The sequence below is a fragment of the Rhinoraja longicauda genome, chromosome 5 (genome assembly GCF_053455715.1).
Source record: "Rhinoraja longicauda isolate Sanriku21f chromosome 5, sRhiLon1.1, whole genome shotgun sequence".
NCBI lineage: Eukaryota > Metazoa > Chordata > Chondrichthyes > Rajiformes > Arhynchobatidae > Rhinoraja > Rhinoraja longicauda.
The window spans coordinates 43049479-43066432 of NC_135957.1; the positions used below are offsets into that span (position 1 = coordinate 43049479).

General features: G+C 39.7%; 1 protein-coding gene across 9 annotated transcripts in view; it reads right to left on the bottom strand.

The window, feature by feature from the left end:
- Window positions 1–16954, bottom strand: part of dnmt3aa (DNA (cytosine-5-)-methyltransferase 3 alpha a) — a 361546-nt gene that overhangs the window by 5068 nt on the left and 339524 nt on the right. For 7 of the 9 annotated variants that reach the window (XM_078399368.1, XM_078399367.1, XM_078399366.1 and 4 more), the window contains one exon: window positions 7269–7387. In XM_078399368.1, coding sequence (XP_078255494.1) covers window positions 7269–7387 — 119 coding nt within the window. Of the gene's footprint in view, window positions 1–7268; window positions 7388–9601; window positions 15207–16954 lie in introns of those variants that run through there. The other 2 variants (XM_078399370.1, XM_078399369.1) reach the window with 1 other exon arrangement.

The following is a 16954-nucleotide window of genomic DNA, read 5'->3' on the forward strand; positions in this document are numbered from 1 at the left end:
CAATATTGTGGCTGCACAGCCAGAAAAAAATAGACATAGCCTTCACATGTAAGCTTATATGTATTAGTTTTAAATATCCTCAAACTCACTTCACCGCTTTGCTGTCTTTGTATTGTAGGGTACCAGACATGATTAAGATTTAATTTCTTTCTATGACCACTTTATAGGTTATCTGAAAATAAATTGAGTTTGATAATCGCTTCTCTATGTATGTCACAATGGGGCATGGGGGGTGTCACCATTGATTCAGAATTTTTGTACGGTCATGGGAGACATTTATTCAAAATGTGCCAACTGTGCACATGAGTTATTATTGTGGATATAGGAGGGCCTATGGAGGAGAAATTGGTTGAACTGATGGAAACCTATCCCTTTTGAACCATGCATGGATGGTAAGTTAGACTGTGTGGGTTTCAAGCGAAATGTGGTAGATCTAGGACCCAATACATGAATAGTTTTTTTCTGGATCTTCAGAGTGTTTATATCTTTAATTCAAATTTCCAACAATTGCAGTTCTTTTTTTTAATCTTTATTATCTATTTATTCACTTTTGGTTGCTAGATGAACTGTTTCCATTCAAAATATCTCAGCAAAATACAACTGCACAGTGAGACAAATGCAGTCTTTGGCTCAAGAGTCTTCGGCGAGGAGGCTGAGGCAAGGAGGCTACACTTGGTTGAAATTTGATTTTTGTCACTGAAGAAATGTCAGGCAAGTTGGTGCAGTGTGTTTCCTGCAGGATGTGGGAAGTCAGGGACACCGATGGAGCTTCTGGAAACTAGACCTGCAGGAATTGTGGCCAGGTGCAGCTCCAGAATGAACGTGTTGGGGAACTGGAGAAGCAGCTGGATGACCTCGGGACCATCTGGGAAAACAAGAATTTCCTGGACGGGACCTACAGTGAGGTTGTTACGCCAAAGATTCAGCAAGAGCGAAGGTGGGTGACTGTGAAAAAGGGGAGTAAACGTGGAGTGCAGGAGACCCCTGTGGCTGTGCCTAATGAAAACAGGTACACCCTCTTGGGAGCTGTTGGGGCAGAAGATGCTTCCAGTCCGAGGAGGGGACAGGTCGATGGCTCCAATGCTAGCGATGAGACTCGACCAGCGAGACCGACGTCGGGCAGAGCCATAGTGGTGGGTGACTCCATTGTCCGAGCTGCAGACAGAAGATTCTGTGGCGGCAGGTGATACTCGAGGGTGGTCTGTTGCCTCCCTGGTGTCAGGGTTCAAGATGTCACTTCAGAACATCCTCGAGAGGAAAGGTAAACAGCCGGAAGTAGTTGTGCACGTGGACACAAATGACACCGGGAAGAAGAGGAAGGAGGTTCTGCAACGTGAGTTTAGAGATTTTGGAAGAAGACTGAAAAGCAGGACTTCTAGGGTGGTTATCTCTGGATTGCTTCCTGTACCTCGTGCTGGTGAGGGCAGGAACAGGGAGATAGGAGATACGAATGTATAGCTGGGGGGCCTGATGCAGGGAGCAGGGGTTTAGATTTATAGACCACTGGGATCTCTTCTGGGGTAGGGGTGACATGTACAAAAGGGACGGATTACACCTTAACTGGAGGGTGACCAAAGTTCTGGCAGGCAGGTTTGCTAGTGTGGGTTTAAACTAAATAGCGGGGGGGAGGGGTTGACAAATTGGGAGTATAAAGATGGAGTTAAAGGGGAAGTGAATACAGGAAAAGTTGCAAACGACTCTTGCATTAATGGGAAAGAAAGTTCGAGTAGGGATAAGAGAGTAAGGTCAGGACCAATAGTGACCGGTGTGACCAGGGCCAATAGTGACCGGTGTAACTTTAACCAAAGTTAAAGTGTTGTAATTGAATACGCGAAGAATAAAACATAAAGTGGATGAGCTTGAGGCTCAGTTGGATATTGGCAAGTATAATGTTGTGGGAATTACAGAGACATGGCTGCAAGAGGACCAGGGTTGGTTGCTGAATATTTAGGGGTATACGTCCTATTGAAAAGACAGACAGGTGGGCAGAGGGGGTGGGGTCGCTCTGTTGGTAAGGAATGATATTCAGTCCCTTGCAAGGGGTGACATAGAATCAGGAGATGTAGAGTCAGTGTGGATAGAACTGAGGAATTGTGAGGGTAAAAATACCCTAATGGGAGTTATCTACAGGCCCCAAAACAGTAGCCTGGATATAGAGTGCAAGTTGAATCAAGAGTTAAAATTGGCATGTCGCAAAGGTAATGCTACGGTGGTTTGTGGGAGATTTCAACAAACAGGTAGACTGGGAAAATCAGCTTGGTAATGGACCCCAAGAAAGGGAGTTTGTGGAGTGCCACCGAGATGGATTCTTAGAGCACCTTGTACTGGAGCCTACCAGGGAGAAGGCAATTCTGGATTTAGTGTTGTGTAATGAACTGGATTTGATAAGGGAACTCAAGGTAAAAGAGCCATTAGGAGGTAGTGATCATAATATGATACGTTTTAATCTACAATTTGAGAGGAAGAAGGGAAAATCGGAAGTGTCAGTATTACAGTTGAGCAAAGGGGACAATGGAAGCATGAGGGAGGAGCTGGCCAAAATTGATTGGAAAGAAACCCTAGCAGGGATGATAGTGGAACAGCAATGGCAGGTATTTCTGGGAATAATACAGAAGGTGCAGGATCAGTTCATTCCAATGAGGAAGAAAGATTCTAAGGGGAGTAGAGCGGCAACCGTGGCTGACAAGTGAAGTCAAGGACAGTATAAAAATAAAAGAGAAGAAGTATAACATAGCAAAGATGAGCAGGAAGCCAAGAATTGGGAAACTTTTAAAGAGCAACAGAAGATAACTAAAAAGGCAATATGGGGAGAAAAGATGAGGTACAAAGGTAAGCTAGCCAAGAATATAAAGGAGGATGGTAAAAACTTATTTAGGTATGTGAAGAGGAAAAAAATAGTTAAGACAAATATGGGTCCCTTGAAGATAGAAGCAGGTGAATTTATTATGGAGAACAAGGAAATGGCAGACGAGTTGAACAGGTACCTTGGATCTGTCTTCACTAAGGAAGACACAAACAATCTCCCAGATGTACTAGTGGCCAGAGGTTCTAGGGTGATGGAGGAACTGAAGGAAATTCACATTAGGCAGGAAATGATGTTGGGTAGACTGATGGGACTGAAGACCCAGGGGCTGATGGTCTGCATCCCAGGGTACTTAAGGAAATGGTTCCAGAAATTGTGGACGCATTGGGGGTCATTTTCCAATGTTCTGTAGATTCAGGATCAGTTCCTGTGGATTGGAGGGTAGCTAATGTTATCCCACTTTTTAAGAAAGGAGGAAGAGAGAAAACAGGAAATTACAGACCAGTTAGCCCGACATCGGTGGTGGGGAAGATGCTGGAGTCAATTATAAAAGAAGAAATAGCGGAACATTTGGATACCAGTAACAGGATCATGGATTTACAAAGGGGAAATCATGCTTGACTAATCTTCTGGAATTTTTTGAGGATGTGACTAGGAAAATGGACAAGGGAGAGCCAGTGGATGTAGTCTACCTGAACTTTCAGAAAGCCTTTGATAAGATCCCACATGGAAACATAGAAATAGATGTAGGAGGAGGCCATTTGGCCCTTCGAGCCAGCACCGCCATTCATTGTGATTATGGCTGAGGAGATTAGTGGGCAAAATTACAGCACATGGTATTGTGGGTAGAGTACTGACATGGATAGAAAATTGGCTGGCAGACAGGAAATAAAGAGTAGGGATTAACGGGTCCTTTTCAGAATGGTAGGAAGTGACTATTGAGGTACCGCAAGGCTCGGTGCTGGGACCGCAGCTATTTACAATATACATTAATGACTTGGATGAAGGGATTAAAAGTAACATTAGCAAATTTACAGATGACACAAAGCTGGGTGGCAGTGTGAACTGTTAGGAGGATGCTATGAGGATGCAGGGTGACTTGGACAGGTTGTGTGAGTGGGCAGATGCATGGCAGATGCCATTTAATGTGGATAAATGTGTGGTGATTCACTTTGGTGGCAAGAATAGGAAGGCAGATTATTATTTGAATGGTGTCAAGTTAGGAAAAGGGGAAGTACAACGAGATCTGGGTGTCCTTGTTCATCAGTCACTGAAAGGAAGCATGCAGGTACAGCAGGCAGTGAAGAAAGCTAATGGCATGTTGGCCTTCATAAGAAGAGGAGTTGAGTATAGGAGCAAAGAGTTCCTTCTGCAGTTGTACAGGGCCCTAGTGAGACCACACCTGGAGCATTGTGTGCAGTTTTGAGGAAGGGCATTCTTGCTATTGAGGGAGTGAAGCGTATGTTGAAAGACTGGAGTGACTAGCTTGTATTCACTGGAATTTAGAAGGGTGAGAGGGGATCTTATTGAAATATATAAGATTATTAAGGGATTGGACGCTAGAGGCAGGAAACATGTTCCCGATGTTGGGGGAGTCCAGAACAAGGGGCCACAGTTTAAGAATAAGGGGTAGGCTATTTAGAATGGAGATGAGGAAAAACTTTTTCAGTCAGAGAGTTGTGAATCTGTGGAATTCTCTACCTCAGAAGGCAGTGGAGGCCAATTTTCTGGATGCTTTCAAGAGAGAGTTACTCTTAATGATAGGGGAGTCAAGGGATATGGGGAGAAGGCGGGGACAGGGTACTGATTGTAGATGATCAGCCATGATCACAGTGAATGGTGGTGCTGGCTCGAAGGGCCGAATGGCCTACTCCTGCACCTATTGTCTATTGTCTCAGCTGTCCATTTTAGATAACCACCTGTTCCCATGAAAACTGAGCAGTGTGAATTTAACAATGGAATCAACTTCCACACAGATTGGGTGCAAGTTAATCCACTACAAAATAGTTATGTTTTGTGTCCATTCGATGCTCAAAAGTCAAATGCAAGCATACAAGTTTGATTGAAGCTGCCTCAGACTACCTTTAATCAGACTTTACTAACTATATCTTGCACTAAACGTTATTCCCTTTACCCTATATCTGTACACTGTGGACAGCTTGATTGTAATCATGTACAATCTTTCCACTGACTGGGTGGCATGAAACCAAAAAAGCAAAACTAAACAAAATAGTTCATTTGATTTGATGCAACCAGTCAATTTTTGACATTTTGCTGCCGCAAGCAAGAAAATGAAAGGACAGGTTACTTGTGATTTTCCAGGTCCTGCAAGCAGCCTACAGGAGTATAAATGCAGAAACTGCCACATAATAGCATGTAATTCCCTAATTCGTATTCATACCATCATATTATAAATAAAATCAAGGCATTTGAAGCCTTGATACGTGGAAGACTGTGACTGAAATACACCAAGATCCAGATTATTTAGTAAAAATTTGGACTTCATACGAGAGAACCATAAGGAGGAACCTGAAAGAGTCATCAACAATTGAAACCAGTATAGATTAAATTTGGGGAAATAAAAAGGTTGCAAAATAAGAATGGGAGTAATTTATCATTTTCAGCATGCTGATGTAAAGTGAAGAAGGTGCATACACATCAGGTAGTAATGAAAGAAGCAAACAATGTGACAGTAATGGTTAATTTTAACTGAAAGTTTAAAAAAATTTTGTTTTAGAGATACAGCGCGGAAACAGGACCTTTGGCCCACCGAGTCCGCACCAACCAGCGATCCCTGTACACTTACACTATTCTACATACACTAGGGACAATTTTTTATACTTATATCAAGCCAATTAACCAACAAACCTGTACGTCTTTGGAGTATGGGAGGAAACCGAAGATCTCGGAGGAAACCCACAGGGTCACGGGGAGAACGTCATACAGACAGCACCCGTAGTCGGGATCGAGCCCAGGTCTCTGGTGCTGCAAGCGTTGTAAGGCAGCAACTCTACCGCTGTGTCACCGCGCAATGTTTAAGAAATAAATTGTCGGCCAAAATACAAAAAGGAATAAATATTTTGAAATTTCCTAAATCTATACACCATGCGAACTGGCAATACTCATTTCAGTTTTGAGGAATGAAGCAGTGAGTGAACATTTAGAAAATGATATCTGTTTTGAATTCATTGCTCAGCTTAAAGAGTAAGAAAATAACTGCAGATGCTGGTACAAATCGAAGGTATTTATTTCACAAAATGCTGGGGTAACTCAGCAGGTCAGGCAGCATCTCAGGAGAGAAGGAATGGGTGACGTTTCGGGTCGAGACCCTTCTTCGAACTGATGTCAGGGGGGCGGGACAAAGGAAAGATAAAGGGTGGGACAAAGTTAAGAAAGATGACTAACAGTCATGTTATGAACGCTCAGCAAGGTCGGAGCAATTAATTAATAGCTTTAGAATTGTGAGAAAATGACCTTTGGTTATTCTATTGAACAGCGATGATATTATTTAATTCTGACCAGCAACTTGTGAGGACCTCAGAAACGGCAACATTTCATTGAATTGAGCTGTTTAAAAGGGGGATAGATTTATACTTGGGAATTAAATACATGAAGGCTTAACAAGAAGGGTCAAAAAATTGGTGTTGCCAAGTTATGGATTGGACAAACAATACGTAATGGAGGCGTCAGCCTGCAAATCCAACTTCACCATGATGAAGACCCAGTAAATAACAAATCATTCAGTCTCTGCTCGTATTTATGTGCAGTCTTTGCTACTTTGTCAGGGGAATTAAAACATAGACTGGATGTGGCTGCAGTCCTCGGACCACTTCATAAACTTTACACAATAGCCTTGTATGATTTTGGGCAGAATAGCTGCGTGAAATTGAAAGCTACATTGAATGATAAAATGGTACAACATGTTCCACAGACTAGAAGTCTTATCCCCATGTAATATTAGATCCAAATATTGACTCAAAATATTTTAAGTGTTATCTCTAATTCTTTCTGTGAAATATATGATACAAGTACAGGCTATTGGATTATACTGGTAATGACTAACAAATCCATTAGCTGCATGTGATCTTGTTAAGGATCTCAGAAATTGGGAGTATCCACGAAAAGTATTAAAATCCCTGTTGGAAGCTTAGTAAGTGAATACAGAGTTAGCAAATGAAACAAATAGGTACAGGGAGAGGTAAAGTCAGTTAAAAATTCAAGGTCACGTTAAAAAGGAAATTTATATTAGTTGTAATTCTATATTTGAATTAAATATTGAAACAGTTTTGGATATTTTTCCCACTGTCCTTCCCCCAAGTGATGAGTGGCAGAAGATTTGGAAATGCTTTCCAACAAAACAAAATACTTTTTACTGAACCATGCCATATCAACGTTCAATTTACTGCACTAACTATAAGAAGTGGAAGTGAAAAAACGAGATCAGATATGAATGAAACAAGTGTACCTTTCCATTTCAGTGCACCAGAGAATGTCTTCCTTCTCGTTCATTAGGACTGGGAAATGCTGATCTTTGCCCTGCTTGACAGAATTAGATCTAGTGGTGATGGTTCGCACTTTGTTGAACTAAAAGAAAAAAGTTAAGCTTAAGACAAAAAAAACAAACAAAAATCCTAAAATAATGAAGTGGTTACATTTTACAATAACTTATTGAAGAACAATGGCATTCGTGAACATTAAATTTGTTATCAATTCTGGTGTAACATGAGTTGTAGGCTTCATGTTAGTGAGATGCACCATACACAAATATAAAAAAAGCTAAGCAGACGTAGCATTTCTGGAATTGAACAAATATATATATTTTTAAATTCAAAGTCTTTGCAATCCTGTTTTGCAGTGGGTAAAATTGGTGGTTGAGGAAGAAGAATTGGTGGTTGGGTGGGAGAATTGATAGATAGGAATGTGCGTTGTTGGGGGACAATTGGTATCAAACTTTGAAGTGACGAAGGTGTGATTGGTCATCCCGCGTTTAGGTCATTGGGTTGTCCATTGGTTACAGGGTAAAGATCACGGTTGTGAGCTTGATATGATGTTCAGTTTTTGCTCTGGATGCAGAAGGTTTAAAGGGTCTGAAGAAGAGCTTTGTGAGTGCCTACCCAGTGAGTTTCCATCACCAACTGAGTTTCCGCTGAGTCTGATTAACTTTAAATCATACACAACCTGCTGCACAGGCACTGTAAGAATATGCCTTTGCATGAATGGCTCATCAACAACATATACCACAGATAAACATTTGCTAAATGACCATGCTTATGTAGTGTTCCATTGGAAGCTTATCCAGTGACACAAAACAAAAACTGCCGACCATGAAACGTTCATGATGTAGCAATATTTAAAAAAAAAAAATTCATTGAAATTGTATCACAGAACATTAAAAATGTGGCATCATGCAAACAAATTTCTTGGCATAAATATTTTACCTGATAATTCTAGTCAATGAAAGTTGACCTCTTCACCAACACTTCTTGCTTTGGTGACACTTGCATTAACAATGACTGAATCATTAGAGGAATTTCCTCAGCTCTGTAATATTATTGCTTTTGGTTTTGATAGTCCAGAATGATATGGCAGAGCATTTTGTACATGATAATGGAATTTTATGATTGGTTGCCTATCAATGTACCTGTCAAAATGTTTTTTAATTGTTGTGATAGTACCTGCCTCAACAACCTCCTCTGGAATCCAATCATAGCCCTATGTGTTAATTCTATCCCCTCAACTATCAATCCTATTCCAAGCAATCAACCTCTTTACTCAACCCAACCACTGATATCATTAAATTCCTCACCCAATTCAATCCTAGATTGCCTATCTTATCAACACTACTTACCTGATTAGATGCAAATTCGACTCCCAAACTCTTTATCTGTTGTTCCTTGTAATTTACACCTGACCGGCTACAATGTTCAATCCTTTAACTTCAAAAAGTTTTCCATTCCTACTTCTTGACCACTATTCTACCCTGATAAACTGCTAATCCTATCTCCAGAAATCAGTCCTACCTCACATCCAACACATTCCTTGACCCATTTACCCAACATTCATTCCCAACAATTCTCCCTCCCAGCCTCAAATCCTTTTCCGCTTTGCCTCACTTGCTCCTCACCATTTTGTCTCGGCTCCAGGTTGATTGTGATTTCCTCTGCTCACTTTGCATTAAAGGCACAATAACAGGGAAGACTGCAAATGTGCACTGCAGAAAAAGTACTTATCAACCTGCTGCAAACCAGCTGACAAATGCTACTTTAATGGGGCCAGCCATTTTCTGTAAATTATTGCTTCATCTGCTGTGTTACGATGTATATAACACTAACATGTTTCCAGTTAGCCTGCTTTTGATAAAAATAGTACATTTGGCATAAGGTGCACTCATTTTGGTTAAAAATATCAGCAATCTTCTGCCTCTTACTTAAATAAAACAAGATATCTTCGCATTAAGCCTTTTGAAAATAACTGTACCAGACGTAATTACATGTAACTTAAATCTCTTCGTGGTTACTGGTTTATTTTTTAGTAATCATATTCAACCAATCTTTACTGCATCAGACATTAAAAGTAACTTTTTTCTTCAACATTACACTATAGTCTATGCCTGCTAAACTTGAAATACTGGAAGCTTCTCAGAAGTTGCTAGTTTGAAAGCATGTTTAGTGCTAAAATTCTCACACAGTTTAACATTTTACCCTAACCAACCTCTAATATCATTAAATTCCAAACCCTGTTTCAGCAGGAATTGATTGTAAATATCTTTCACTGGAAATATCCGGTGAGTTTTTGTCCTCAGATGAGATCATCATCATATTTGTCAATAACTATAAACTCTTGATCTAAGAGCAATAATATATTTTCTATTTTGCACATTATTTATCCAAATGGCAGGGAGGAAAGATGGCAGAAGAGTTTGCGTTTACTTGAGAACAAACAAATCCCATACCACAATGCCAGAGGATGCACGGCTTTAGAAAGACACTCAGTGTAAGTCAATTGAATCGAAATTGTGTGTAACTTGTTCGGTTTCTTCACTGTTAAATATGATATTAAGTAAGAATGCATTTGCATACACAATTCTTACAAAGACATGGCAACCTCAGGTTGCTCAATAATACTTTAATATCAAGCAGCTAATTACAGTAGAATGGGAATTAGAGTGACAAATTTGCACACAGAAAGATCTCTCAAAGAACAATCTGATTTTTTTAGTTATATTGATTGAAGGATCAATATCGATTAGGGTCTCATGGTCACTGCTCTGCTCTTCTTCAAGATTGTGGCAAGGGATTGTTCTCATTGTGAGAGTAGATATGGTCTTGGTTTAACTTCTCATGCAAAAGTTAGCACATTCAATAGCTATATCAATGCTAAAGCCGAGGTGAAGCAAGTTGAAGCAAGCAATCTTACTGATTTAGTTTAGTTTAGAGATACAGCGCGGAAAGCGGCCCTTCGGCCTACTGAGTCCACGCCGACCAACAATCCCCGTACACTAGCACTATGCTATACTCACTGCGGACAATTTACAATTATATCAAGCCAATTAGCCGACAAACCTGCATGTCTTTGCAGCATGGGAGGAAGCCCAGGCAGGTCACCGGGAAATGTACAAACTCCATACAGTCAAGCACCCATAGTCAGGATCGAACCCGGGTCTCTGGTGCTGTAAGGCCGCATCTCTACCGCTGTGCCACTGTGCCGCCTGAATCCATAGATTTCCAGATAGGATCTCAGCTTGGGGTCAGATATGGCAGAAAGTTGTGAAGGTCTTGTCTACTGTCAGAGAATTGCCGGGAATAGGAATGCAGTTCATGCCTGAGAAACTAACTTTACTATGATCTTCAGTCTGAAGAAGGGTCTTGACCCGAAACGTCACCCATTCCTTTTTTCCAGAGATGCTGCCTGTCTCGCTGAGCTACTCCAGCATTTTGTGTCTACCTAACTTTATTATGGGATGGGGAAAAGGATCACAACAATGGCTCTGGTCTGATCAATATTTAATGGAAGTAAATTTCCATTAACAGGATACTGGATATTGATAAAGGAGTCTTGCACATCGGTTTTGTGGTCCTGGCATTTAATGTTGTTAATTAATCAGCTGACAAAAAGGAACGAGAACAGACATTTTGAATAATTAATTAATATTGCATTAAAAAATGAAGTTCAGGACCCATGGAGAATTATTTTTCACCTTATCTCATCTTCTTTCACAGCATTATCAGTAATTTGTAATATATAAGTGGGTATATGCTTTCAACTGGAAGTACTGATTTTGTTCCTGAATGTGTAACTCGGTGGCAATGTGGTTTCAAATGATGTCTTTGAGCACATCCAGAATAATCAGATTAAAGATTCCACCTTGTTGGGTATTAGTCCAAGAAAAAATATCTCTGCAATGTACCAACCCAATTTCTTGAAATGTGAACCTTTAGTACAAGCACAATGAGAAGAGAGTAAATTTGTTCTGTTTTTAATTAACATTCACTTTTGATTTTTCAAATTCTTTGTGAATTGGTTACACGAATTCAGGGGATTTTGGTATAAATATATAACCGATGTAACAAAATAATGTTTGCATGGGAATTTTACTCTGAAAAGATAACCTCGCTCAGGGGTATGTGTAAGTAAGAAGTATCTTTCTGTTGCCACATTATTGAGGCTGACATTAAGGCAGTATAATGGGACTGTATAAACTAGTTTTGCTCTCCATCCAATTCACAGCACATAAGATATTCCTTTCCTATCCCATTTTATTCCAAAGACTGCAAATATAAAAACAGAAATGAACAATTTATGTACATAATATAATAGAATTAAAAATCACTGAAGTAATTAATAATGTCTACACATATTGGCATTTAACAATGAAATGAAAATGAAACATAACCTGAGAATAATTATACAAAGATTTACAAAGACCAGCCGCAAGCTGATCTGATATCAAAAAATATATACATTATCAAACTATCTGCAAATACTTTCCCTGCGTATGGTTGGAGAATTCCCTCACAGCCCTGATTTCCACAAAGCACATTCATCATAGTTAAATGCACTATTGTCAAGCAATGTCATTTAAATAGTTCAGCTGCAGCAGTGATTAGCTGCCAATCTTGGATACTGTTGCTTGAACTGTCCGTTCAATTTGAATGTAACAACAGAAATAATTGAAGGTCAACATCATAATTTTGGTTCTACAAAATGGCTTCCAAACCATTCTGCATTTTTGTGCTCAGAACATCAATTAAATGCAAACATTTACCTAATAAATTAAATAGAATACCAACATTTCTGCATGTACAATGCTGCTCCAAATATTATTATACAAAGTACCCCATAAAACAAACAATGATGTTGCATCCTAAAAAAATGCTTTAAAACTAACCAAATGTTAGTTGCAATCATTATATCTTCACCGCTTCTTATCAATCACCGTACATAATTCACTTTGCCAAACTATGCCAATAATGATAACATTTTCTAATAGTATAACTAGGAAAATGGGTAAGAGCAAATTCTCACTGTTGAAATGAGTGAATGCACATTCTGCATAGATGGGGTCAATCCAGGCTACTTGCATCCAAAGGGGAAAACATTGAGGGGAACTATTGACATGGAGCAGCTAATTACCACTGTGTTATGGTACATTATAGTAAAGAAAAATACATTTTTATAAAAGTTATTATCTGAATAACCTGATCAATATATGATAATTGGCAAAACCAAGCATTGTTCTAATACATAATACGTAATCACGCAAATATACCACAAATTTATCATTATTGAATTTTTGGTATTCAGGACAGAATAATGCAAGCTTTCTAACATTTCCAATGTTCCTATAAAGGATGCAAGACAGCTTAATTTTAAAAGCCAAACTCTCTTAGTTTTGTTATGTTCAGGATGGGCAGAATATAGCCTGTGCACAAGTTAAGGCAGGTTTGATTGCACCAAGTTCAGGCTCCTTCCATTGTCAAAATCTCGTCCATTTTTGGATGACCATATGGCATGTCAGACAGACAGACAGATGGAAGCATACAGAGGAATTACACCATTTGAAGCTGTTCCTGCACTTTTCTCGTTCATAACCTGAATGCCAGCGATACCTGCTGAGCAACTGCAGCATGAATAAAGGAACAAAGCTATCAATGTCACCATACAAGCTCCCAAGTGACACAGCTAGCCTATTTTCTGAATTTTCAGAGGTGGTTATCTTTATTTCAACTTTAGTGTTCCAGGCAGCCTTTCAATACATTTAAATGCTTTGAAGTCCAGGATCTATAGTAACCTGGGATCACAGCATGCCTATGTCAATTCTGCCCCGTGCCTATTCTAAACTTGATAATTTCTAATGAAGGTTAGACTTTAGGGAAACAGCGTGGAAATAGGTCCTTTGGCCCATCGAGTCCACGCTGACCAGTGATCACCCCATACATGAGTACTATCCTACATACTGGGGACAATTTACAATTTTTTACTGAAGCAAATTAACTGTTTCTTTTTCCACAGATGCTGATTGAACTGTCGACTGAACTTTACCAGCATATTCTGTTTTTGTTTCAGATTTCCAGCATCTGCAGTTTTATTTTAATTTTTATTAACCTCCCAAAGAAGCTCAGCTACAGAGAAGAGTAAAGCTCCGTAAAATAGAGACACAAAAAACTGCAGATGCTGGAATCTTGATCAAAACACAAAGTGCTGGAAGAACTCAGCATCTATGGAGGGAATGGATGGGCAACATTTTGGGTCAACGGTTTTGAGTGGAGCTCAACAGTTACATCTCAATTTGACAGTTGGCAAGGTTGGAAATAGTGCACTGATACCTGGATGATGGATTTCTTTCCAGAGGATTGCTTGGAAGGATGCAGTATACTCATGATTAGAGCAAATCTAATCACAACCCCATGCATTGGCTGGTTACTCTTAACTGGACCTCAGCTTAGTTTGGTTTATCCCCTTGATGTTGGAGCTTTTGTTTTCAGAAGATACTCCTGAACTTGCAAAGAGTTTTTGGTGGTTGAATTTAAGGAGCCAAAATTTCATCTATTTTAAAGGGGGGGGGGGGGGGGGTGTTTAATGGGCATCCAAGGAGAATTGGATAAAATTCATGTTTACTTTATCCTCGTGTAAACATTTGCAGCTTTTAAAGAAAATTATCTTATTCAAAGGTGATTTTTGCCTCTCCCATAACCGCACACCATTCCTGTACAAGAGGGCCGGAGGATGATGTGCTCCCATGGAATTGTTATCTCTTTCACGAATAAGCCATGGAAAAAGTCTGTTTTGTCAGACAATTCTATTGGCTTTGTCCTTTTGACTTCATGAATGAGATTGTGAACTCATGCCATTTTATATAAAATATCTCAATCATCTTGAATGAATGATCAAATGTAACAACAGAAGTTAAGAGCAAATGATCAGAAAGATTATAATGGCTTAGAGACACAGTAATTTGGTACCCAAATGCACCATGCTACAGAGCTCCAAGACATAGGTTTCTGACAAAGAATTTCTCACGTGCCCAAGCTCACAACCTTATCATGGTCAACAATGGATGAGATTGTATCTCTCTGAAGGATGGGATCAGAGTTAGACCCCGGGAACTGCAGACCAGCAAAAGTATTAAAACCTCATGGAAACCACGGTAAATGAGAAGCTTTTACTTTAGACTTTAGAGAAACAGTGTGGAAATAGGTCCTTTGGCCCATCGAGTCCACGTCGACCAGCGATCACCCCATATACTATTACTATCCAACACACTAGGGACAATTAACAATTTTTAACTGAAGCCACTTAACCTACAAACCTATACATCTTTGGAGTGTCGGAGGAAACCAGAGCACCCAGAGAAAACCCATGCGATCACAGTTGAAATGATCGCAAACTCTGTACGGACAACACCCGTAGTCTGGATTGAACCCGGGTTCTCTGGCTCTGTAAGGCAGCAGCTCTACTGCTGCACCACTGTGCTGCCCTGTAGCTGGTACATCATCTTAGATTATAGTAACCTATGATGTTCGATAACAGGATAGAGTAAAGCAGTTGACGCAGGATGTCCTTGAGATCCAAAAATTGAGTGATTCTCGATGTCCAGTAGGCTAATACAGTAGACTTTGATAATGTTAGACCTTCGGGAGGGTATGGCATTCTCCACACTGACAAGAAAGCCTCATGTGGTAAAATCGGTGAGCTGTTTAACTGGATACAACTTTTACTCAGAAGATGCAAACACCAGGTCATGGTTAATGGATGCTTATCTTCTTATCTCAAACACGTACGCGGGGGTTCTTCGAAAAGTGTGCTTGGCCCCACTCTATTGTTGTCTTCATCAGTGACTTGGTAGATTCATCAAAAGTGATGTTCTCTTTGATAACCCTCTACAGAATGGTTAACTTCCAATCTGAAAGACAAGCAGCGACTAAATCACTGCAGGAATAGACAGAACTGGACAGTGGGCAGACAAACGGTGTGTTATCTTCAACGCTAAGTAGATTACTCGGACAAGAAAGCTTAATGCAGCCCACCCACCTTAACTCTGTAAGATTATAATGTCAGCTCAGCTCCTTGGATTTGCAATCAAATCTGACCTATACTGGGAAAAGCAAGTGAACATGGGTGGATAAGCCAGCAGAGCGGAGTTCCTCAAGAAAATTCAGCACTATTTGTCACCAGCAGAAAATCCAACATGCCACAAAGCCCATAAATGTCAAACAATGGAACAATGTTACCCCATTTTAAAATGTTTTGCCGATTGCTGGACTAAGATCAGCTGGACGAAGCCCTGCTGGCAAGGGAAAAGTATGAGATTTGCTTACTCTGCATCAGAAACCATCTTCCACAACAGGATGTGGCCAGACAGTCAATTCTCTACAAGTTCTTCATCAAACAGCTCCATAAAGTTATGAGAGCCCAAGGCAAAACACATTTAAGAAAGGAGCATAAAATCTGTTGAATTTGCAGCTCAATATTCTGTCTAAATTCTAACGCATTGCACAGAGAATACCAGCGGTGAAGCTTAACACACCGGTTCTCCTGCCTCTCCAGACAGAGTGGTCACTAGAGCTCTACTGTTGTTTGCAGAACTTCAAATGCAAAAGTAATCATCACTTCTTGGACCAGGGTGGCTTGAGAAAATCAGAAATTTGGATTTGCATTTTGGTACCACAGATCATGCCTTTTTCATGCCTTTTTTCACCCGGGTCAAATTTGTGTCCCTGTTACAACTACACCCATTGTTGTGTCATCCAATATAAATAGAAGGAAAAATGAAAGGTAAGTCTCCAAGATCACGGAGAAAATTGAAGGGAGAGTTGATTCTTGCCCAACCCAGTGATTATCATGAAAAGGGCAAAAGATAATATTTCCAATATTAACACACCTAAAAGAAGCATGGATAGAAATTTATCCAAGATGGTGCAAAACGAACAGCATAGCATTAAATCACAATTTTAACACAATGTGATAGTTAAATTCCATGCAATAAAATAAAATGCTGAGTGTAATGATACATAGAAACATAGAAAATAGGTGCAGGAGTAGGCCATTCGGCCCTTCGAGCCAACAAGTAAAATATATTTTTCAACTTGCCACAGTATTTTTAAAAATCCTTTAAATTGACTTTACATTGTATTTTTTTAAATGATCATAATGCAGCTTCTATTTTGGAAACACTACAGTCCAACCTTGAAAAAATAAACCCAACAAGATGGAGAAGAAAACTGAATTTTGAAATATGAACTTTTTTGTTGTGGATCGGAGATAAAAATGTTTGTGGACCACAACAAACCAGTATTGAAAAGTAAATATAGCATTAAAAAAACCATTAACTGTTCTGGAAGCATAAGAGACTGCAGATGCTGGAATTTTGAGCAAAAAACAAACCACTGGAGGAACTGAGTGCCACAAGCAGCATCTATGCTTAATTGGTAAGAAAGATTGATTAGGAGATCAAATAAGAGAGGTGTGGTCTTGATACAAGAGTGTATCAATATCCATTGATTTTATTACAGAAATGTGTGTCACCAATCAAACCAAAAATACCGGCCAAAATTTATGGCTGCATTGATGAAGTTGTCACTGTACATGGTCATTATTATGCCCCAATAAGCAGTATCTTTATTGATTCACACACATTGCATTAAACATGGA